Source organism: Saccostrea cucullata, unplaced genomic scaffold (assembly GCF_032062105.1).
Source record: "Saccostrea cucullata isolate Sc308-1 unplaced genomic scaffold, CSIRO_AGI_Scuc_v1 ctg656, whole genome shotgun sequence".
Classification (NCBI taxonomy): Eukaryota; Metazoa; Mollusca; class Bivalvia; order Ostreida; family Ostreidae; genus Saccostrea; species Saccostrea cuccullata.
In genome coordinates this window covers 141,196-165,196 of record NW_026925270.1, presented here as the reverse complement: position 1 = coordinate 165,196, position 24,001 = coordinate 141,196, and the positions used below count along the sequence as shown (strand labels likewise).

Sequence of the window (24,001 nt, the reverse complement as noted above, 5' to 3'; positions counted from 1 at the left end):
ATCTTAGTGTAGTCTACTTGTGTGCCATGTTATATTGAAATCAGACTAAAATTGTAGAAGGAGTTGTGTTTTACAGGAATTTCACAGAAAATTCTATTTTTAGTAACCATGGCAACACCGTTCATCGAAACCAAAAACCGATGCACTATTCTATGCATCTTAGTGTAGTCTACTTATGTGCCAAGTTATATTGAAATCAGACCAAAACTGTAGAAGGAGTAGCATTTTAAAGGAATTTCACAGAAAATTCTATTTTTAGTAACCATGGCAACACCGTTCATCGAAATTAAAAACCGATGCACTATTCTATGTATCTTAGTGTAGTCTACTTGTGTGCCATGTTATATTGAAATCAGACTAAAATTGTAGAAGGAGTAGTGTTTTACAGGAATTTCACAGAAAATTCTATTTTTAGTAACCATGGCAACACCGTTCATCGAAATCAAAAACCAATGCACTATTCTATGCATCTTAGTGTAGTCTACTTGTGTGCCAAGTTATATTGGAATCAGACCAAAACTGTAGAAGGAGTAGCGTTTTAAAGGAATTTCACAGAAAATTCTATTTTTAGTAACCATGGCAACACCGTTCATCGAAATTAAAAACCGATGCACTACTCTATGTATCTTAGTGTAGTCTACTTGTGTGCCAAGTTATATTGAAATCAGACCCAAACTGTAGAAGGAGTAGTGTTTCAAAGGAATTTCACAGAGAATTCTATTTTTAGTAACCATGGCAACACCGTTCATCGAAATTAAAAACCGATGCACTACTCTATGTATCTTAGTGTAGTCTACTTGTGTGCCAAGTTATAATGAAATCAGACCAAAACTGTAGAAGGAGTAGCATTTTAAAAGAATTTCACAGGAAATTCTATTTTTAGTAACCATGGCAACACTGTTCATCAAAATCAAAAACCGATGCACTATTTTATGTATCTTAGTGTAGTCTACTTGTGTGCCAAGTAATACTGAAATCAGACTAAAATTGTAGGAGGAGTAGCGTTTTGAAAAATTGTTTACAGACAGACGGACAGACAGACGGACAGACAGACAGACAGACAGACGGACGGACGACGGACGCATTACTATCGCATAAGCTCTTCTGGTCTCTGACCAGTAGAGCTAACTAGAACTATAAATTTTACTCACAGAAGTATGCAATAATAATTTTTTTTTCTTACAATAGTTTATGACATTGTTATTGCTAAACTTTTATAATTTATTAAATATCACTCATACTGACAGACAGACTTGTATAAACGATTTATCCAGTGCCATTATCTTTGCACTGAAATGTAACAATAACTGCTTTAAATTTGTGACAAAGCCATATTACTTACCACTGCAATCATTTTTACAGACCAACAAAAACATTCATGATATATTCAATTATTGCTGAATTCTTTGATTATCTTGTTTGGGTTTACAATGATGATAGATAGCAATAACCAATTAGCTGCTTCAATACCAAACTATACCAGACCTGTGCCAGACTCTCATGATAACTGATATTTTCTGTTCTGTTTATTAAAGTCAAGAGACATACATCTCATAGACAATATTTACAATCATACATTTTCTCACATATAATGATAAAATAAACATACAACATGTACAAAACATATAATATTTTTGATAATTTATAAATTAGTTAAAGACATGTACTGTTCTTGGTGCACTCGCTAATTGCAAAAATTTTCCTAAATAACATAATTCTTTTACTTTCTGTGTACTAAGTAACTTACCAATTTGAATACACATGGTCTTTGGAGGTACTTGTAGCTTTATGTATTAATATATTATAATGTGGACAATAATTTTATAAATCAATATGGTTTCATCTTCTCTGTCACCTAATTGACAAAGATTACATGTGATATGTTACAACTGATATTTTTAAAATGGACAAGTTTTGAAACAAGGTACGTGGAAGATGGGAGCTAGAATGCAAATTTGGCATACATAAAGGACAATTTATCAAGCAGGAAAGATATTCTGAAATATATGGAAATACTGACAGAATGGAAGTATAAATCCTATGGTGATAATTCGAGAACTGACTGTTTGGGATCCCCTTCTAAAAATCTTGCATTTTTAGTTCTTTTGGCAATGTAATTCCCTTTAGACATGTACCTGTTTACAAAAGCCATCGACACAAATCTGTCCATCAGACAGTGACCCTGCTCCGGGGTACGGTTCACAAGTCAGGTTCTCGGCTTTCCTACAGCACTGTTTACAGGAATTTCCCGAATCATCGCTACACACACAGGGTAGGCGTCCATATCTCTCACAGAAACCCACACACACACCATCCTGACACACTCCACTGGACATAGAAAAAGATTTCTATTAAAATCACAGTATAATACATCTTTCTTGCAACACATTATACCATCCTTACAAGAGGCCCACAGGCCTTATGGGTCACCTGAGTATCATGTAAACTTTCCAACAATTGAATTGGTTTGTGTTTTAAATCAAAGGCCATGAAATTCAAAAATTTGAAAGAGGCACTATTGCTTATCATAACTATACACTTAGCTTGCTTACTTTGGTTACTTAATACCCAGAGGTAGATCAAAGTAACAAAGAGAAAATGCATTTCCACTTAATAACCAGTTGTGCACCCCACCCTACAGGAACCACAGACCCTGGGGGCACATACTTCAAAACTCTGGAAATTTTATCATAAATTCTATTTCATCATAAATGGTTGATTAATACCAAAAAAGCAGACTTTAAAGCATTAATTTATTTTCAGACTGTAACCCCCATCCCCACCCCAAGTACCCTGACCCTGGGGCCCTGAAATTAACCATTTTGGAAGAGGCACCTTTCATCATCATTAATATGAACTTAGAACAATGGCATAATACCCAGGAGCAAAGGAAAAGGTTTTCGAAGAATTCATGCATTTTCAATATATAATCATTAGAGCCCCACCCTAACACCAAACCCCTGATCCTGGGGCCCTGAAATTCACAATTTGGGAAGAGACATCCTTCCTCATCAGAACTATGTACATAATCATTGGTTTAATACTCAGGAACAGAGAAGAAGATTTTTAAATAATTAATGTATTTTCACTATTTAACCAATTGAGCCCCACCCTAACACCAGAACCCCTGACTCTGAGGCCATGAAATTCACAATTTTGGAAGAGGCACTCTTATTCAACATAACTATGTACTTGTTTAGTTTATCTAATACCCAGGAACAGAGAAAAGATTTTCAAAGAATTTATGCATTTTCACTATATAATTCATAGAGCCCCGCCCTAACACCAGAACCCCTGACCACGGGGCCATGAAATTCACAATTTGGAAGAGGCAGCCTTATTCAACATAACTATGTATTTGGTTTGTTTATTCAGGGTTCGACATTAACGTTAGTTCGTTAGTCACAGACTAATACGTTTTCATTCGGACTGATAAAAGTTGTGTCTAATTAGTCCGAATGGACTAATAAAGTTTTCTGGGGGGAAAAAATTACCAAAGTTCTCGACAACTTTCACTGGAAAACCCCGCATGTATTTTTAGCCTTCTAGCTTCTTGGCGGGAAGTTATGTAATTCTGAGTCAAGGACTCATTGGTATGAAATTAAACGTTTTAGGGATCATGATTTATTATGACTCGTAAAGAAAGATTTCAGCCATTTGGATGATGTAATCATTTATAGAGAATAACGAATGAGATCGGGAACAGGATCATAGTTCCTGATCGCGCGATTTCAACAAATCTTGGTATAAAACATTTCATGTAAATGCTTTGTTATTTCAAAAAAGTATAAAACGTACCTTGCAATGTTAATTCTTTTTCTTTATTTATATTTTTGACGGACTCATAAAATTGCCTTCCGACTACCGGTAATAAAAGTAAAGAAGCACTAGTCCAGCTGGACCAACGCCAAAAAATGTTAGTGTCCAACCCTGTATTAAATACCCAGGAGCAAAGAAGATTTTACAAGAAATAATGCATTTTCACTATATAATCTATATAGCGCCGCCCTAGCACCTAAGAACCCCTGACCCTGGGGCCATGAAATTCACAATTTGGGAAGAGGCAGCCTTATTCAACATAAGTATGTACTTATTTAGTTTATTTAATGCCCAGGAGCAGAGAAGAAGATTTTCAAAGAAATAATGCATTTTCACTATATAATCTATTTAGCCCAGCCCTAGCACTAGAACCCCTGACTCTAGGGCCATGAATTTTACAATTTTGGTAGAGGACTCAATGCTGATTTATAATCATGCAAACAGTTTGACTGATTGATGTCCTGGAGTAAAGAAGAAGATTTTTAAAGATTGCATTAATTTTAGTGGTTCTGGCCCCACCCCTCAGGCCCCAGGGGGGCAGGGACCATGAAACTCAAAGTTTTTGTTCCCCTTCACCCATAGATGCTTTATACCAAATTTGGTTGAAATTGGTTGAGTGGTTGCAGAGAAGAAGCTGAAAATGTTCAAATGTTAAGGCACGACGCAAAATGCACGACGACAGACAAAAACAGATAGCAATAGGTCACCTGAGTTTACTCAGGTGACCTAAAAATTAAAAAAAAATAAAAGTGTACCTGATTAGGAAAAAGAATGTACAAAGGTTCACTTACTTGTCAATACAAGACTTGTTGCTTTTGGGAGGAGGTTCTGGACAAGTAAAGTCAATACCACTTTTTCTAGTCAAGGAAAACTTAATTAATGCTTAATTCAGAGCTCTCTTCAATATCTAAATGAACATTCTATATTTATCATTATTTTGTTACGGGATTCATCTATTTCCCCAAAAAAACTAAAAAATCTCTACAGTTGCCCTTCAGTATTCCAGACATCAATTATCTTGAATACTGTGGATACACTAGGAGATTGGAAGTCCCTACTACTTTTTCTTTGTGCCTTTTAACCTCAAATGAATCTCGTGGTATTGGAGATTTTAAAGTAAGACAGTTAAATTAAAGAGACAGTTTAGTTTTTTCAGCATTTTCTGAAAGATCCTTCATTTAGTTGGAAAACAACTTCTTTCAGATACATGTAATTAACACATTAAGAAAAAAGAAAAAATTAATATGCAAACTATGAGTGGAAGCAAAGAGTCTTTACTCATTATCACCTGTCAGTATCTGACTCAGTTAGACTTTGATTACACAATCATGATCACGTACAGACTTGTCAGTACGTTCAGTCACGCGATCACGAACTGGTCTGACTTGTCAGTACGTTCAGTCACGCGATCACATACCGGCCTGACTTGTCAGTACGTTTAGTCACACGATCACCTACAGGCCTGATTTGTCAGTACGTTCAGTCACACTATCTCGTACAGGCCTGACTTGTCAGTACGTTCAGTCAGGCGATCACATACAGGCCTGACTTGTCAGTACATTCAGTCACGCGATCACGTATTGGCCTGTGTTTCGGTATGTTCAGTCACGCGATCACGTACAGGCCTGACTTGTAGGTATGTTCATGATCAGGTATTGGTCTGAATTGTCAGTACGTTCAGTCACATGATAACATACAGGCCTAACTTGTCAGTACGTTCAGTCACGTGATCATATACCGGCCTGACTTGTTGGTACGTTCAGTCACGTGATCACGTACCGGCCTGACTTGCTGGTATGTTCCATCACGTGATCACGTACAGGCCTGACTTGTTGGTATGTTCAGTCACACGATCAGGTATTGGCCTGACTTGTCAGTACATTCAGTCACATGATCACGTACACGCCTGACTTGTCAGTACATTCAGTCACATGATCACATACACGCCTGACTTGTTGGTACATTCAGTCACATGATCACGTACAGGCCTGACTTGTTGGTATGTTCAGTCACATGATCACATTAAGGATACTTGCACCTGCTAACTCCCAAACAATCGCTGTCATCATCCAGAGCAAGGTGACATTCGGTCTGGTTACTGGCTAACTTACATCTTCCTGTACAGCAGGCATAATTCATAGGGCTACAAAATAAAAAAAAACAAACATTTAAAGCATCAATATCTGGAGGGAGAATTCTGATATTTTATATGGAATATGTTTTTAAATTTCTCTCTCCCACAGTTCTCACTCTAGAGTCACAAGTGTAAATTAAAGTGTTTTACATTTTAAACCCAGACTTTAATTAAACTCAGAACAACAACAAAAACTGCTGTATATTCTAGCTTTTAATGTTAGACACAAATGTCCATTCAATTGCAATTGATGCTTTTGTTAAAGCAAGTAACTGCGAGCTTTTAAAACAAGTGAGTGAAGAGAAAATTTGGACTTTGCACATTGATCCTAACAATTTTTTCCACAGTTACCTGTGGTCGCAAAATCCTTCACGAAATGCATCTCACCACAAACTACATTCTTCCAGCAAGAAGACATTCCAAGAAAAAATTAAACATGCCTTGATTTTAACCAATATATAGCATTCAGACTTTGATTTAGTAATGCAGGATACATACGATGTCATATAACGTTAAGGGTGTACTCGTAAAAGGGACGTGAGATTCAATAAGCCCAATCTAAATGAAACCTGAACAAGGTATCTGCACTCACCCTAATGGTCACACTGTCAACATATTATTCTTTGATGACACATATATTAAGAGGCACATGAGTCACATTTCTTCTCATCTTTCACCTGCTGTTTCTCAAGGCTATGTCTTTGTTGGCAATTATGTCATTCGACATAATTATGCTTACATTATTTTTTTAAAAATGCTGCTATGTTGTTCTGTAGAAATACCATTTTATGACTCTAAAATATGGCTGTAAAGACTCTAATATCAAAATAACAAGAGATGTTTGAAAAACACTTAAGTCCCCTCCCCCAAAATGGAATTTTTTCAAGTCCAAGGGGCATAACTCTGTCAAAAATGGCACAATCGTAACCAAAACAGAACTTGACCTATGAAGAGTGATCAGAAAGTTTGCGAACTAATTGAATGACTTCCAAAAAAGAAATGAAAAAGGGATTCAGTGATGAAAATTTTTCAAAGTAGTCATCTCCAATTTTAATGCGCATCTGCAACCATTCTGTCCATGCGCAGATCACATGATATAGGCGGCTACATGACATGCTTCTTAGCGTTCTGTCACAGAGGACTAAAAATTTTTGCGACTCATATTTCTTACCATGCAAGTTATTTTTTACAACAAAAATAGTCCATCTGTCAGAAATGGCCAAATCTCGGCAATAGTATGGGTGGATAATGATTGCAGAATGAGCATGGTGACCATCAAAACCCTAGTCCTCTGTCTTTTGAGTGTCGTTTATTTCATGTGGATAAAGTATGAGTGCCTTCACTTTATCATATATGTTTAAAGTCTAAAGTAAACAATATTTTAGGGATTTGATACTTATATCATTGTAAAGATACTCATCTATTTTTCTACCTGTAAGTAGGCGATCTTTCATATCAAATTGCTTAACAAAGGTAACGTCTATTTCCCAGTTTTCTTTCACAAGGCAACAGAATAAACATCATTTTTAAACATCTCCCTTCCTTCACTTAAGCAATCAATCCAATTACCGGTAATGACAAAACTTCTGGCAAAGTATTTTGTCTTCATAAACCGTGTACAAATTACTGTAGACGTACTTTTTTCCATGGGGTCATAATTCCACGGAATCTCAATTTCTGTTTAATCAGCGGGTAGAAAATTACGCGGATTTTTTAGATTGTCACTATAAGCCTTACATTTATATTAAGAACGCTTGGATAAATTTCCGCGGAATAATTTGTGACCGCGTACATAGTGTAAATTAATACCAATTGTGGAAAAAAGTACTGCTACAGTATTACATGTATAAACTTCTGAAAAGGAATTTCCAAGATATATGTTTAACTTTACAGCCGTTCGTTTCTTGAATGCGACTGAGTCAACCATTTTTTGTCACAAGTGATCTACCATATGACATCATTTTCACATTGTGATATCATAAACATGAGTCAAAACATTCCATTACATATGCTATTTATATAACATGTGTATGACTCTATATGTGCCAAATTTCATTCTGATCTGAATTGTGGTTTTGTAAATATCAAAATAGTTTGCAAACTTTTTGATCACCCCTCGTAGATATTCGTCTGATAAATCCATACACCAAATTTCATCTCAGTATGTGCAACCTCTGCGAAGGAAATGAACAGAAACTGCAAATAACTGGAATTTTTCTAAGTCCAAGGGGCATAACTCTGTCAAAAATCGCGCAATCATATCCAAAACAGAACCTGACCTACATATTCATCTGATAAATATGTCTACTGATTTTTGTTTCAGTATGTGTAACGGTTATACTGGTATAGAAAATGAACAGAAACTGCAAATATTTGAAATTTTTCTAAGTCCAAGGGGCATACAAATGTTACTCTGTAAAAAATGGCACGATCAAACTTAAAACATAACTTGACCTAGATATTTATCTGATAAATCTGTATACCAAATTTCATTTCAGTATGTGCAACAGCTGTGAAGAAAATGAACAGAAACTGCAAATAATTGGAATTTTTTGAAGTCCAATGGGCATTAACTCTGTCAAAAATAGTGCGATCATATTCAAAAAAGAACTTGACCTAGATATTCATCTGATAAATCTGTATCCCAAATTTCATTTCAGTATGTGCAACGGTTGTGAAGAAAATGAATGGAAACTAAGTGGACCAGCAGACCGACAGACCAACCAACAGACAGTAGCAAAGCAATATGCCTTCCCGTTTTTGAAGGGGGGCATTGTTACAACGCACTTTGAAAAATTACGCAATTTGAAAAAATTTTCAAAGTGCGTTAAATTTGGGACCAAATCAACGCACTTTGAAAAAAATAAAATTTCTTTTCAAAGTGCATTGATATCGACCATATTAACGCACTTTGAAAAAGAATGTGTATGGCTTGGTCATTATTCTTGAAAATCTTAGATATGATACATCGTAAATAAATTGAACCTTTTGGATAACTTTTCAATGATAAGGTCACTTCAGGATGTGAAAGTGAGCGATTTGGATTTTTCCATACTTTGAAAATTCTTTCTCTCTTATGTTTACTTTACTTAATTTTTCAAGTTTACATGCATTTAATGTAAACTAAAATTTATTGAAAGTTTTCAACGTCAACGTCACACCAGTAGCATAGGCATCAGGAACGGGGGGGGGGGGGGGGGGTTGGTTGGTTAGTCACACAAATGTTTTGCAAAGATATACATAATATAGGAATTAAAAATTGGGGCTTACCTTGGGGTGGGGTCGTGTTCCACTTTCAATTTGCTACCTAAGTAAAAAAGAGTTGGTCTGAGAGACCTTCTATTTCCTCATCTTCTCCTTGTTCTCGATGAGGGTTAATCAATGCATGTAAATTAAAATGTTTTTCGAAAGATATAATTATTACAAATTGATTTTCTCAAATACTAAACTCTAAGTCAAGATATTTTGTTTTATACATATTTTTTTCAAAGTGCATTAAATATCCACATGGTAAAAATGTTGATGTACACTCTTAATGCACTTTGAAAAATTTTTTCAAAGTGCGTTGAGTGTGTCCCAAATTTAACGCACTTTGAAAAAAATTTTCAAAGTGCGTTGATTTTGTCCCAATTTTGTCCCAAATTGAAAAACTTTTTCAAAGTGCGTAATTTTTTCAAAGTGCGTTGCCACAGGGCATAAATATGACCGGTCACGGTAGCCTAGTGGTAGAGCATTCGCTTCGTGATCGGGAGGTCCGGGTTCAATCCTCATTCCCGGCACCGCGTCAAACCTAAGATGTAAACATAGGTAGTGACTGTTCCTTTGGCAAGCGCTCGGCATTAGAAGTGAAAGTCACTGGCTTTCGGATATGACCTTAAAAACATAGGTCCTGTGTTGCTGTAGGCACGGGCATGATAAAGTACCCTCACTGCTCAATGGCCCTGACTGCCAAGTACAGATCTAAATTTGAAGTCTGTCACCGGCATACGGTGACGTCTCTGTATGAGTGAAAAATTCTCGAATGGGACGTTAAACAATACACAATCAATCAAAATAAATATGTGGCACACATGTGGCACACACACTAAAATTGTTACCTAAGTAACCTTGGCCTTGCATGCTGTCCTTCAGGAGATTTTATCCCCTATTATTCAGAATTCCACGAAAAATTTTGACCCCGTATTGAGGCCTGCCCTAAATGTAAGGTGTCATATCTTGATCGGAATCCACAACAAATTCAATTCATAGTCTGGACAGAATACTTAACACATTAGATCCTTGTGACCATGACTTTTTCCAAATGACCTTTGCTCAGGGTCACAGCAAACCTTAGCCTAAAAGGCTTAGGCCATGTAGTAAGTAATCTTTGTATAAAGTAAATTTGTCTTCCTACCATACAGGATCATTAAAATCCTTTGTGCTATGTCTGATTTGGTACTGACAAGAATTTCACACTTTTTATCTTTGTGACCTTGTCCATATGAGCTTTGTTAAGGGTCATATCACATCTACAAATAATAATTAATCTCTGTGCAAGGTATGCGCTTTTATAGGACCAAAAAAACCCTATAGTCCTTAAAACCCCAGTCACATTTCCAAAAACGACCAACGGCCGACGGGTTTTGAAGCAAAAATGGGATTCTTCGGGTGACAGTCGTCAGTTCATCGGCCATTGTCTTGCCCAATTTTGACCTTTTTTTTTATCGGCCGACCAATTTTGTGTCTATCAGTCCAAGTTCTAATTTTTTATGCGTCGGTGGCCGATTCCTTCAATTGAAGTTATCCGTCGACCAACCTTCGATCATCGTCCCACCATCAGTGGTCAGTTTATTGAGTCGGTTGTCCGTCGTTGGACAATAAGAGTGTTTAAAATTTCAGCCGACGCTTAAAATCAAACTGTAGTTCAGAGCTCAATGATCGCATGACGATTGGCCGACTTGTGAATATGTACATAACACAAACAAAATTTTGATGCATGGATTGATATAAATTTTTTGAGCGGAAATAACATGAATAATTAATCCGTAAGATATAAAGAAATCTTAAGTATTCTTTGCTGCTTAGATTTGCACCATTTGTCGTTTTTATGCAATTCCATGCAAAATTTTGCACACATTTTCAACATTGAGTCACAATTTTATAAGATTCTGCCACTTTGCCGTGCTAACATTACTCACTTCACCTATCTGAATATAGATCTATGAAAAAAATATTGCTGAATTCTAAAGAAAAAAGATTTTTTGTGTTATTTATCTAAGTCATCGGTGTCCCTAGGAATTAATATGACTGCTCAGTGTCGCCCGATACTGTATCGGCCGATCATGTTCTTTCCGCCAACAAGACCAGAAAAATTTAGTCCCCCGACCATCGGCTTAAATGTGACCTAGGCATAAGTGTACATGATTTGACAGACAAGAATTTTACACTTTTTTATCTCAGTGACATTAACCATTTTATGGATACCTGATATGGCGGTGCTCTGTTTGACACAAATGAAAACGCAGTGTTGCAATTGAATGGTCATTTATTAATAAATAAATAAATGACAAAGCAAACAAAATATGTCAACACATAGTATAATTGACAATACCAATACAATTAAACACATTGCGTAATCGAAACAAACACATATAGCAAAAAACATCATAGAATCTTAAGTTCACATTCAATGAGGTACGCAAAAATGTACAATAAACAGAATGCGTATTTCAGACCTAAACAGTGTCAAAGATGGGGCAAGATTTGACAGACAAGAATTTTACACTATTTTATCTCAGTGACATTAACCATTTTAAATTCATCCAATTTTTCAAATTTATGGTAGATCCTCGAATCTTTGTGGCAAGTACATGCAACATCTTTATTGATTACATATTATATTGTAAAGTTGTAACCAGACACAAAGTGGGAGGATGAATAGACAAGCTAAATCATGTATAAACCACATGTTTTGTTCATAGGGGGTTGCTATACTCTATGAATAATACTTTGCTTATAAACATCCTAGTTTGATCACTCAAATAAATTTTCTTTAATGCTAATGATTTTTGAAAAGATATAATTTATGATAAAAAAAATACCCGGTACACATTCAATTAGCGCAGAATTTCACAGAATAGCTCTTCAAGTTAACCTATGTTTTAAAAAGCAAAAATAGTCATTCATTTTGGTAAGAGTTACCTCTCTTTCCAAATGTCAATGCACCTTAAGTTTCAAGCAATTAAAATAAGACTGTACATGCATTGGAATTAAAAAGATACTGCTAATTAGCATTGATAAGCACTAATTACAAATGGAAATTCAGGAACTCCCCCACATGGACACCCCTGCATCCTCAACAAAGCACTGTCTAGTGTGGGACTGAGTCAGGATTAGCAATAAAAGACAAAAAAAACAAACTAGTGAGGATTATTAATTTACACTAATTATGATAAGAAACAAATTTATGAAAACACCTGCCCACACTTCCACAGGAATTGAACACTAATTTTGTATAGCTACATTACTTTTTATTATTTTAACACCAAGTAGGAGCTACAAAAATGGCAGAAGACTCTAAGCAGAGTACAAAGTAAATTTCTGTACAAACATTATTTAATAAAAAGAAATTTACAAGAGAAGAAGAGGATTCTGTTCAATTAACTATGTGTAATAATGATAAATAATACCTGATTGTGAAACTTTATTTTCCATTATAATTTTATTGATTATGTGTACATGTATTATTACTTACTATTGCATCTTGACCTATTATACAAGGAGAGGGTGTACATAGGCCTTGCCTGTTGCCCAGTCCTTATTGTATTATTCAATAAAATATGTTTAAAGTAATAATGTAAAATGTCAAGGTCAAGCAGCTAGAGCTCCAATGGTAATAATATTATACAAATTCAAATAAAACCATAGATGTCAACTGAGTATGAAGTACAAGGTCAATAGTTGAATTTATTATACCTTTGTGATTTTGTTCAATATAAAAACACGACGAATAAACATGCTATCTTTTCCAAACAGCCCCTACTGTGAAATAGTTTTTGTGCTATCTGCCCATGGTGAAATAGTCATCAAACTATTCACTGGCAGCATTCTGTTTCCCTCGCTTTTCATCTCCGAAACTTCTGGTTTTATACGGATTGTGACACGTATATATTATGACGTAACAAAAGTCAGCATCGGTATAATATGGAATAACATAATTGTGTGTACCCTGGACTCCCAAAAGTTAACAAAAGTTAAGTCAGCATCGGTATAATAAAACACCTATTTACTGACTATTCGGACAATAGCAAGTTTATCGTCCCCCTCGACAGCAAACTATTTCCCTCGGCTGCGCCTCGGGAAACAGTTTGCTGCCTTGGGGAACGATAAACTTGCTATTGTCCTCATAGCCAGTAAATAGGTGTATAATATTTTCTCTTCTTTGACATCAACACATGTACCTCTTTAAATTTATCAAATTAAAGGGCTATACATGTATTTGAAAACTTGGTAACTAAAAGAAAATTAAATACAGTGCCAAATATATGCTAAGACAAATTTTATTTTAGGCACAGTTTCCAGAAGTCAAATTCACAATTACAAGCTACATTTTGATGTCGTCAGTGTTGCGCCATCAGCTGATTGTTAGATTCATTTAACTGAGAGGAAAATCTTATTTATAGAGATAGTTCATTGAAATGTTTAGCCATTCTTTAAAAAATGTTCATCATGATGCATGCCAGTTTTTAACTTTATAGTCTACAGTCTAGTCGAACCCTCAAACGGGGGTATACCCCCAAACGAGGGTTTTCCTTCCCATGCAACGCGCGAAGGCGGAAGTGGAATTCAAGAACGATAACTCTTCTTATTTAAAAAATAAATATTTTTTTTTTAAATCACAAGCATACAAAAATGAATTGTCTACACCTTTGTTTTCAATTAAAAACAATAATAAAAATGTTTTCGTTTATATTTACCTCATTTCTGAAGCACAAAATTTTGTTTACAGGACAGAGGAAATTCGGACGGCACACAAGAAAGTGTCGAAAAATAATGAATAACATATTAATTACACAAGATTTGTAATTCCGGGGAAGGGAATTATATGTTGTTCAACTTTTAACAAACCATTGTTTGTTTATTCATCCATTTTATTAAGTTATGAATAAAAAAATCTAGTTGTATCAAGCATGGGGGTCAAGGCACAGAATACGCTAACTTTGGGGGAGAAAAAGTCTCGATTTTTGCAATAAACATATACTTATTCGCAATACAATCTCTTTAAACATCTTTAATCTATCAAATTTGAATACAAACAGAGCTACGAAATAATCCATCACTTTGCACGAGCATATTTTGTGGACCACACGTTTTTCCGTGAAAAGGGCACTTTTTTAAGTGTCTGCGCATGCGCGTACCCCCGTTTGAGGGTATGGTTTTCCTACTTCCGTTTACCCCCGTTTGAGGGTTCGACTAGACTGGTCTAACTGAAACAACAGATATTGAAAATGTTCTCATTTTTCACGGACAACCCTCGTATATTTCTTCAACACTACAGTTGTAACATATTTCTTCAAGGCTACAGTTAATTGTAACATTAAAAGGAAGGTTATTTATAAATGTACAGAAAAAATCAGTCTATCCACATTTATGCATTTATAAACTTAAGCAAATGAAATTAAGTGAACTAATGATAAAAATCATTAAAACATGATTGAAAAGGGAAATTTTTTTAAGGTGTATATCCTCATACTAAATCATTTTATCCTTATTAGCCTTATTTAAAGTTTGAGCAAAAAAAAATCATACTTCTAAGCTGTCCTCAGACATATTAAATATATATAACCTAGGTGAAGTTTATTTTCTGATTTCCTCTATAATAATGCGTGGTATATACATATTCTCAATTTAAAGTTGGCCTGTGTGAAAGTCAAAATGATTGTGCTAATTGAAACTACTGAGTAACATTTGGATATGTCATTTGAAACACCAATATCTATAGTTATTAAAAATCACAGTTTGAATCACATACATATATACTTAAAGTGCTGTACAACATGTTTTCTTGACTTCCATCAAATTTATGAAAAAATGCCAACATCAGCTGAATACATGTATTTTTAAAATCTATGACCTTTGATTGGAAAATGTTGTTAAATATATATTTCTCAGAGTAATATACATTATGCTTAAAAATTGGGCTGGCTAGATTAATAAAAAAAAAATCTTTAACCGTTATTGAATATACTGTAATTACATATTGTGGTATACATTTATTGACTGCAAAGTTAAAGGGCAACACGCGTTTTGTCGGACCCAAGAATCAAACTGTCTGCCTGAGGCTGTTAGGCTGAAGGCAGAAGACAGTTTGGTTTGAGGGTCGACAAAAAACATTTTACCCGAGAATTCAGTCAATAAATGTTTTGTTATACCTTTCATTTTATTTCATTTTTTGACAGACATGTATTTTGTTCTATCTTCCCTGATGTAACATCAGGTCCATCACTGTTGAACACCAATATCCAACCCTTTGTCTTAATTACAGAAAGACAACAGCTTTTTATGTTTTGAAGAAAAAATCAAATATTATCTGCCTTGATGATTCTAAAGGGTTCAAAATGTGTATAGTTTTAAGACAGATGGACTGGGGACAAATTTAGATAAAAAGAAACTAACATTATGCTTGTCATTTAGGTGAACAAAATTCAAAGTTCACAGTAGTACAGTACTGGTTAACAAGCCAATAGGTTACCTGCAGACTGCGTCCCCTGCCAGTTGACAGGTGCTGTCACAACAACCGTCTGGATGACTGCCTGGGTCACACGCTTCCCCAATGTCTATCCTACCATTCCCACACAATCCTACACCTTCTCTGTGTTCTAAGATTAGACAGCAAGAAGTCATTGGCAATATTATACTTTTATGTTGATACAGTTGAATCTGATTCGTCGAGAGACTTTTGTTAAAAAAAACACTATAATTACCGTACCTGCTGAATATTCTAAAAATAATAGTGACTGTGCAGAATTTACAAATGCACAGTTCAGTGTAATATTTATCAGTAATTGTAGTATTAATAAGTATAATTTAACAATTCAGTAATTATTGTATGTATAGTTGTGAATGAGGTTAAACAAATTTTCACCCCTCAAAAACCATTGAAACCTAGGCTGCGACTCGGTTGACGATGTTTTCTTGGGGTAAAAATTTTCAATGCAATTCTCAACTACATTAAGTATTTATATAATGTTACCTAGTCTTATTTAATGCAAAACTTTGATTCAAAATGCATTCATTAAATACAGAAGGATTTTAACCAATAAATACTACTTTTTCTCATATTCTTTTAGTGGTTAAAAATCTATACAACTTAAACAAGACTAGGTAACATTCCTGTATATACAGTACATAGTTTAAGTACTGTGAAATCGCAATTTTCGTGGATGGGGGGTTAATTTTCAATGTTTTCGATGTTGTTTAATGTCCCTCTTGAGAATTTTTCATTCATATGGAGACACCACCATTTGTCGGTGGAGACATGCAAATTTTGTCCTATACTCGACACTTTGGGCCATTGAGCAGGGAGGGATCTTTTTTGTGCCAGCACCTACTGCGACACTGGACCTCGGTTTATATGGTCTCATCTTCTTCAAGTCCTGCTGTGGGATTCAAACCACGCTCTAACCACGCGTGCGACTTACATTGTATGAAGTGACTCCCCAATTCATGTCCACGACAAAATGTAAAATGTTACATACATTTCTACTCAACCAGTCTTCATCCATGAACCCAAATCCCCACAAACAAAAGAGTTTTTCCTCAAACTACGAAAATTTGACCCCACGAAAATATGTGATTTTTCAGTATACACTGTGCTGAATAAAGCTCAGTTATAGACTTGTTTCCTCCAGAACTTACCTGTTAAACACTTGTCCCCTTTTGCTGATAAAACTTTGTACACAGATCTGGTACTACAAGGGGAAAATTTCTGCAAAGATAAAAAGTTTTTATTGTGAAATAATATGCCATTCAATACATGTACATACATAATAACAAACTGGTTGAAAATGCATTTTTTTCATTCCTTGTGGAATGTAGCTGGTTGTAAGTCTCAAATTGAATTGGACAAAATTGACAGGTATTTGATTAACTCGAAATATTTTATAAGATGCTTATTTTTCTAAATTTTCATCTGCTGAAAAGAATATATCACATGATATTTGTCCTTTTGTGATTCTGACACCAAAGCATGTCTGCAGAATATAATATTGCACTAAATACTGTTCATCTGCACCACAGTTATTTAAGAACCGACGTCATATTATATAAGAAGCATGTTTTTTTTACCACTGTGACGCAATGACAGCTGAGTCAATTTAGTCAGGACTGTGTGAGATCATTCACTTCCAGTGATTTATATATGATATAACTATTACGGACTTCAGTGAACTGTCAATATGTCTGGTTTACGGACTGATGGCAAGATGGAGCCTGCACTTTCTGTGACTTCAGTCCATAAACCTTGCCATGGGTCCTTATAATTAAGGAATAACTGTCTTATTTTTCAATTTCATGATGTTATCAATCGATTGATCATTGTCATGAAATTGAAAAATCTTACAGTTATTCCTTATATTTACATGGTATTGATTCCGCCAATCCACATGCTACAAGCCCCGCTTCTTGTCTCTTTTTGTCCCGCACCACACATGATTTTTTTTTACCGCGCCTATCCATGAACCAGTACATTGATGGAGAAATAAATTTAGTACATTAACTATTTGTAATTTTATTTCGAATGCAGACTTTGGAAATATAAATATTCACATATCAAACTACATTGAAGCCCATAATATTGTATAGCAAAGTCAAGGATGAAATTCAAAGACACTTAAGCTTGTATAAAAAAGTAAAAAAAAAGTAAAAAAAATGGTTACAGAAAAAGTGCCTGAAAATACCTATTTTTGAGTATGTGAATCAAATCAAATAAAAAACGTGGACATATGGCACGTACATAAGGGCACATTATCAGTACTGAAGGTAATATATATAAAATGTTATCAAAGTAATTAACAAATATCCAATAAAAAAATAATGAAGAAGGTGAAAACATGTTTTTCAATATTATACTTTCATGTACCAGTGAAATACTTGACTTTGATTTGTCATGAAACATTTGTTTATAAAATAAACACCGTAAAACATATCCAATCGGGATGTTGTGTATTATTACGATTCGTGTCAGTTTGTCTATTATACAATCAATCCCGAACCATTTTCTCAAAAGTCTACAATTTAAAGGATTTTTGTATAAGCGTACTATGCCAAAATAGTGCATGATGTGCAACCAATAAGCCAAAGACACTCTTATCAATAATAGTGTATTTTAATATATATCTATATAAGCTTAATTTCAAACATTTGATAATTAAAGAAAACCAGAAGTCTCTGTCGAGACTGAAGCTCTACTGGTTTGTACTTATAGCAAAGGAAAAGAAAAGTTGTTAAGCAATTGGGAATTGAAACTTTACCACAGCAATAAAAAGAATAATGATCCTTGATTAAGTCTCTTTATGTTCTTAGTATAGTCTATTTGCATGCCACATTATATTATAATCAGACTTAATCTGCAGGAGGAGTAGCATTTTGAGAGTTTTTAACAGAAATTTCTATTTTTAGTTACCATGGCAACACCGTTCATCGAAATCAAAAACCGATACATAGAATTATGTATCTTAGTGAAGTCTACTTGTGTGCCAAGTTATATTGAAATCAGACCAAAACTGTAGGAGGAATAGCATTTTGAAAGAATTTCACAGAAATTTCTATTTTTAGTAACCACGGCAACACCGTTCATCGAAATCAAAAACTGATATACAGAATCATGTATCTTAGTGTAGTCTACTTGTATGCCAAGTTATATTGAAATCAACCAAAACTGTAGGAGGAGTAGCATTTTGAAAGAATTTCATAGAAATTTCTATTTTTAGTAACCACGGCAACATCGTTCATCGAAATCAAAAACCGATACACAGAATTATGTATCTTAGTGTAGTCTACTTGTGTGCTAAGTTATATTGAAATCAGACCAAAAATGTAGAAGGAGTAGTATTTTAAATAATTTCACAGAAATTTCTATTTTTAGTAACCACGGCAACACCGTTCATCGAAATCAAAAACCAATACACAGAATTATGTATCTTAGTGAAGTCTACTTGTGTGCCAAGTTATATTGAAATCAGACCAAAACTGTAGGAGGAGTAGCATTTTGAAAGAATTTCACTGAAATTTCTATTTTTAGTAACAAAGGCAACACCGTTCATCGAAATCAAAAACTGATACACAGAATTATGTATCTTAGTGTAACTTGTATGCCAAGTTATATTGAAATCAGACCAAAACTGTAGGAGGAGTAGCATTTTGAAAGAATTTCACTGAAATTTCTATTTTTAGTAACCACGGCAACACCGTTCATCGAAATCAAAAACTGATATACAGAATTATGTATCTAAGTGTAGTCTACTTGTATGCCAAGTTATATTGAAATCAGACCAAAACTGTAGGAGGAGTAGCATTTTGAAAGAATTTCATAGAAATTTCTATTTTTAGTAACCACGGCAACACCGTTCATCGAAATCAAAAACCGATACACAGAATTATGTATCTTAGTGTAGTCTACTTGTGTGCCAAGTTATATTGAAATCAGACCAAAACTGTAGGAGGAGTAGCATTTTGATTTTACAGAAATTTCTATTTTTAGTAACCACGGCAACATCGTTCATCGAATCAAAAACCGATACACAGAATTATGTATCTTAGTGTATTCTACTTGTGTGCCAAGTTATACTGAAATCAGACCAAAACTGTAGGAGGAGTAGCATTTTGAAAGAATTTCACATAAATTTGTATTTTTAGTAACCACGGCAACACCGTTCATCGAAATCAAAAACCGATACACAGAATTATGTATCTTAGTGTATTCTACTTGTTTGCCAACTTATACTGAAATCAGATCAAAACTGTAGGAGGAGTAGCATTTTGAAAGAATTTCACGGAAATTTCTATTTTTAGTAACCACGGCAACACCGTTCATCGAAATCAAAAACCGATACACAGAATTATGTATCTTAGTGTAGTCTACTTGTGTGCCAAGTTATACTGAAATCAGACCAAAACTGTAGGAGGAGTAGCATTTTGAAAGAATTTCACAGAAATTTCTATTTTTAGTAACCACGGCAACACCGTTCATCGAAATCAAAAACCGATACACAGAATTATGTATCTTAGTGTAGTCTACTTGTGTGCTAAGTTATATTGAAATTAGACCAAAACTGTAGGAGGAGTAGCATTTTGAAAAATTGTTTACAGACAGACGGACAGACAGACGGACAGACGGACGGACGCCGGACGCATTACTATCGCATAAGCTCTTCTGGTCTCTGACCAGTAGAGCTAAAAATAAACAAAAAAAATTTCTTCAAAAGTTTCTTGTAACATTTTTAACTTAATTTACTCGTGTATTATATGCAGACAGAATTTTTATATCAGTCTGTTATTTTCCAAAGTTTTGTTGTTTTTTTTTTTTTTACATAAAATTTTGGAAGGAAACAATGACTTTGAATGACTCTTTTTTTAATTTTGTAAAATAATAGCAAAGTCATTCTATTATGAATCATATAGTAGCAAAGTCATTATATTATGAATCAAATTGTTATTTTCATGTCTTATTAAGTTGATTTTAATCTGGGAATTAAAATTATGTGAGGAAGCTGATTCTGATTATGATTTTGAATGGCTAAACTATTAAATGTTCGAATGTTATTACATGTACCAGTAAATACACTTTTATTTATGATACATGTAGACTGACAGTGATAAGTACTTATGTTAGTTTCAAAGAAATAAATTACATTTAGGAATTTCATTGCACTGGTTCAAACCAAAGAATATGTATTTGTACTACCTTTTTTTTTTAAACATAAAATAATTTTTGTCAAGAGAATTTTCTGCAATAAATTTAATTTTTTTGTTACAGTTTCATATACACATGTATATACATTTCAAAGACAAGAATTTGACTCTGAATGCTAAATTTTTTAATTTAATTTGATTTTAATACTTTTGAAGCTACATCTTTAATCAATTTGCAAGCTTTATCTGCCTATCTTCTTTGTTCACATCACAACATCCACTTATCTAAGTGAGATGTCGTACGGACTATGACCAAAATTTTTAGTCCCTACGACATCTTGCTGAGATTAAACATCCAAGGGAGGGATCTTTTTCATGCCAGCACCTACTGCGACACGGGACCTCCGTTTATACGGTCTCATCCGAAGGACCGGTCTCCACGTCCCACAGTGGGATTCGAACCCACAACGTAAGGATCAACTCCTTTCTTCGCGACTCTAGAGCAGACCCTCTAACCACTGCGCCATGCGGGCGACTTTAATAAATAGATGAGGAAATAATTTACCAGTATTTAGGCTGAGCAAAGCAAAAAAGAACAAAATTATACTGGGTCTCTTATTGATTGTCCACCAGTTTGTTGGTAGACCAAGTAGTTACTGTGTCTATAATTCATTTTATCATTTTTAAAGTTTATTTTCATTTTTCATGTTTTAAATCTAGCAATTCAAATTTACTAATGCATACTTGAGTTTATTTGATTTTTGGCTATCAGTTTATCTGATCATTGTTGATACAGTTATTAAACTAAAATGCAACTTAATAAATTGTAAAAACTTCCTTTGAGTTAATATATTAGATAAATTCTCATTTTGATCTTGGTGTTATAAAGCCAAAACATATGCTGAACCCCTGTCTTTTAATTTGGGCAAGGACAGAGTTTGTTCCCCTTATATATTGGTGTCCTGTACCTTTGTGACAAATGCAGAAGCTCCTCCTTTCTGACCAGTAGTACTATTAAATTAAAAAAATTTAAAAGTAGAATAATTTTTATATCATTTATTATTATAAACAAGAGAAGATAAATCAAGGCAAAAAATATATGTGAATCTGACATACATGTAAGTATATTTAAGGAATCACTGTCTAGTTTGGAGAGTATGCCAGGGCATCAACAATAGTGGGAAAGATGGGATAATTTGCATAACAGGCGAAGCCCGTTATGCTAAAATTATCCCATGTTTCCCACTATTGTTGATGTCCCTGGCATACTCTCCTAACTAGACAGTGATTCCTTATATTTCCTTTTCATTGTGCAATAAAATTGTAGGCTTAGACATTAAAAATGTAGACTAAAAGATTGAAATCACATGAGGACTTCCATGCCAATTTCAATAGTCCTCGCACACTGACGTCAAACACAAAGGCAGCTGCACGAGATTTACATGCATTTATGGCCTCCTTAGCGTCAGACACAGAGATAGATGCGCACGAGATTTGCATGCATATTAGACCTCCTTAGCTGCTGACCTATCGACCTGATTTACATTCCGGCAGAATTATCAAGAAATAAACTCCCCCAACTTTCAAACAGTTATCACAGAACAAAAAATTAGAAATGGAAAATATATCAGAATAAAAGGTCCTAGACCTCCAAAGATAAGTTATCTTGTAACATATATGACAAAACAGGATATTAGAATACATGTAACCTATATCAGAATAAAGGGTACTAAACCAGCAAGGACAATGTCAATTTTTTGTATACAGATTAGCAAAAACTTCATTAAAAATAAATAATATCTCTTCTTCATCTTCACCTGGTCTTTGTTAATTTGTCCTATTCCTTTGGTATTGTATTGCCTTTGTAACAGGGACCTGCATTCTGTAACCACTGGTAAGCTTGACACTAGATGTCTGGCTGGACATGGAGCAGTTGCTCTCCATGCTTAGTCTCTGGTTCTGAATGTTGAGAATGCTCTCAGAACTCAGGTTTTCGTCCACTATTTTGTTCCTTAGCTGCATCCTCTCTTCCACCACCTGATGCTCTCCGGATTGTTTCTTTAGTAGAGTGTGTCGAATGCTCTCGGTCTGTATGTCTGAAAACCTGTGTACAGAAGCTTTTCGTGGTCGCATTTGTAAAACTACACCATTGACAATTTTCTGACGATTCTTCTCCGCCGTTCTCTCTGCGTCTGTCTTGATCCTGGGTAAGGCCTTGGCATCGTTGAGTGGAATGTTGTGAATTTCTCCGGGCCTGAAGTGAGTCATGGCGTTGAGTTTGGCCTGTTCCCTGATACTGAGGTGAAGGTTCCTCCTCTTGACTGCAGACAGGTACAGCCGCTCCCACTCCGACTTCTCGGTGGTGGACAGTCTAGCATTGGGCGGCTCCTCCCATTGGCTGTCCCCCATTGAGGCCAGCTTGTCTTTGGAGGGGGGAATCAGTGAACTGCGTCTCCTGTCTTTCATGACTTGGTTCTCTTTAACCTCCATCTTCTCAAAAAATCTGGCCAAATTTTCTCCCTTGTCATTTGGCAAATTTTTCAGATCTTCCATTTTCTGAAAGCAAGAAATATTCTACTTAAAATTCAATTCACCAAATAGCAAACTTTCAGATAAATCCATTAAGAGAGAAAGTGTTAATAATTTCCCTGAGATTTGGTAAATTTTCATTTTGTTCTTTTCTATGGGATAAAGAAATATATATTGAAAATTTAACAATTTCCTCCCCTTTCGGAGTTTCCTTTCAAGAGCTAGCTATACTGATTATGCAAAATCTTACCTTAATACTGGGCAAACAATGACTTCTGTTCCACAGGTTTTCACTTATGCTATCACCAAATTTCAAGCCTTATATCTTGCAGAGTCTTCTTTTCTGAAGGTCTCAGAATGAACTTCTCGACATACATGATCTTATATATATACAAATCATATTCCTTCACTTTTCTCTGATTGGCTGTTATTTCTTGACAAATAAATCAGAATTGACATCACGGTGTTGATTGACATTTTGGAAAACTGTGAGTGGTTATAGAATAACCTTCATAAATCTTGATACATGCATATGTATTATTTTTTCAGTTCTGATAATTTATGCTTAATGCCTATTTCACAGTTTTGAACTGCTCAGGAGAACTCCTTTAGTACAAACATGCAGATATT

General features: G+C 34.8%; 1 protein-coding gene and 1 pseudogene across 1 annotated transcript; both read right to left on the bottom strand.

Moving 5' to 3' along the window:
* The window catches only part of LOC134268492 (ADAM 17-like protease), a 51,519-nt pseudogene that overhangs the window by 5,507 nt on the left and 22,011 nt on the right, over positions 1-24,001 (bottom strand).
* Positions 22,670-23,698, bottom strand: LOC134268491 (uncharacterized). Its single transcript, XM_062750759.1, has 2 exons — positions 23,622-23,698; positions 22,670-23,398 (listed from the first exon to the last, which is right to left on the bottom strand). Exon 2 carries the CDS (start codon positions 23,393-23,395, stop codon positions 22,670-22,672), a length of 726 nt encoding a protein of 241 aa, XP_062606743.1. The 5' UTR covers positions 23,396-23,398; positions 23,622-23,698.

What these genes read in the sequence shown, in the direction of transcription:
- LOC134268491 (XM_062750759.1), bottom strand. Translation starts at nt 23,395, where the DNA reads ATGGAAGATCTGAAAAATTTGCCAAATGACAAGGGAGAAAATTTGGCC.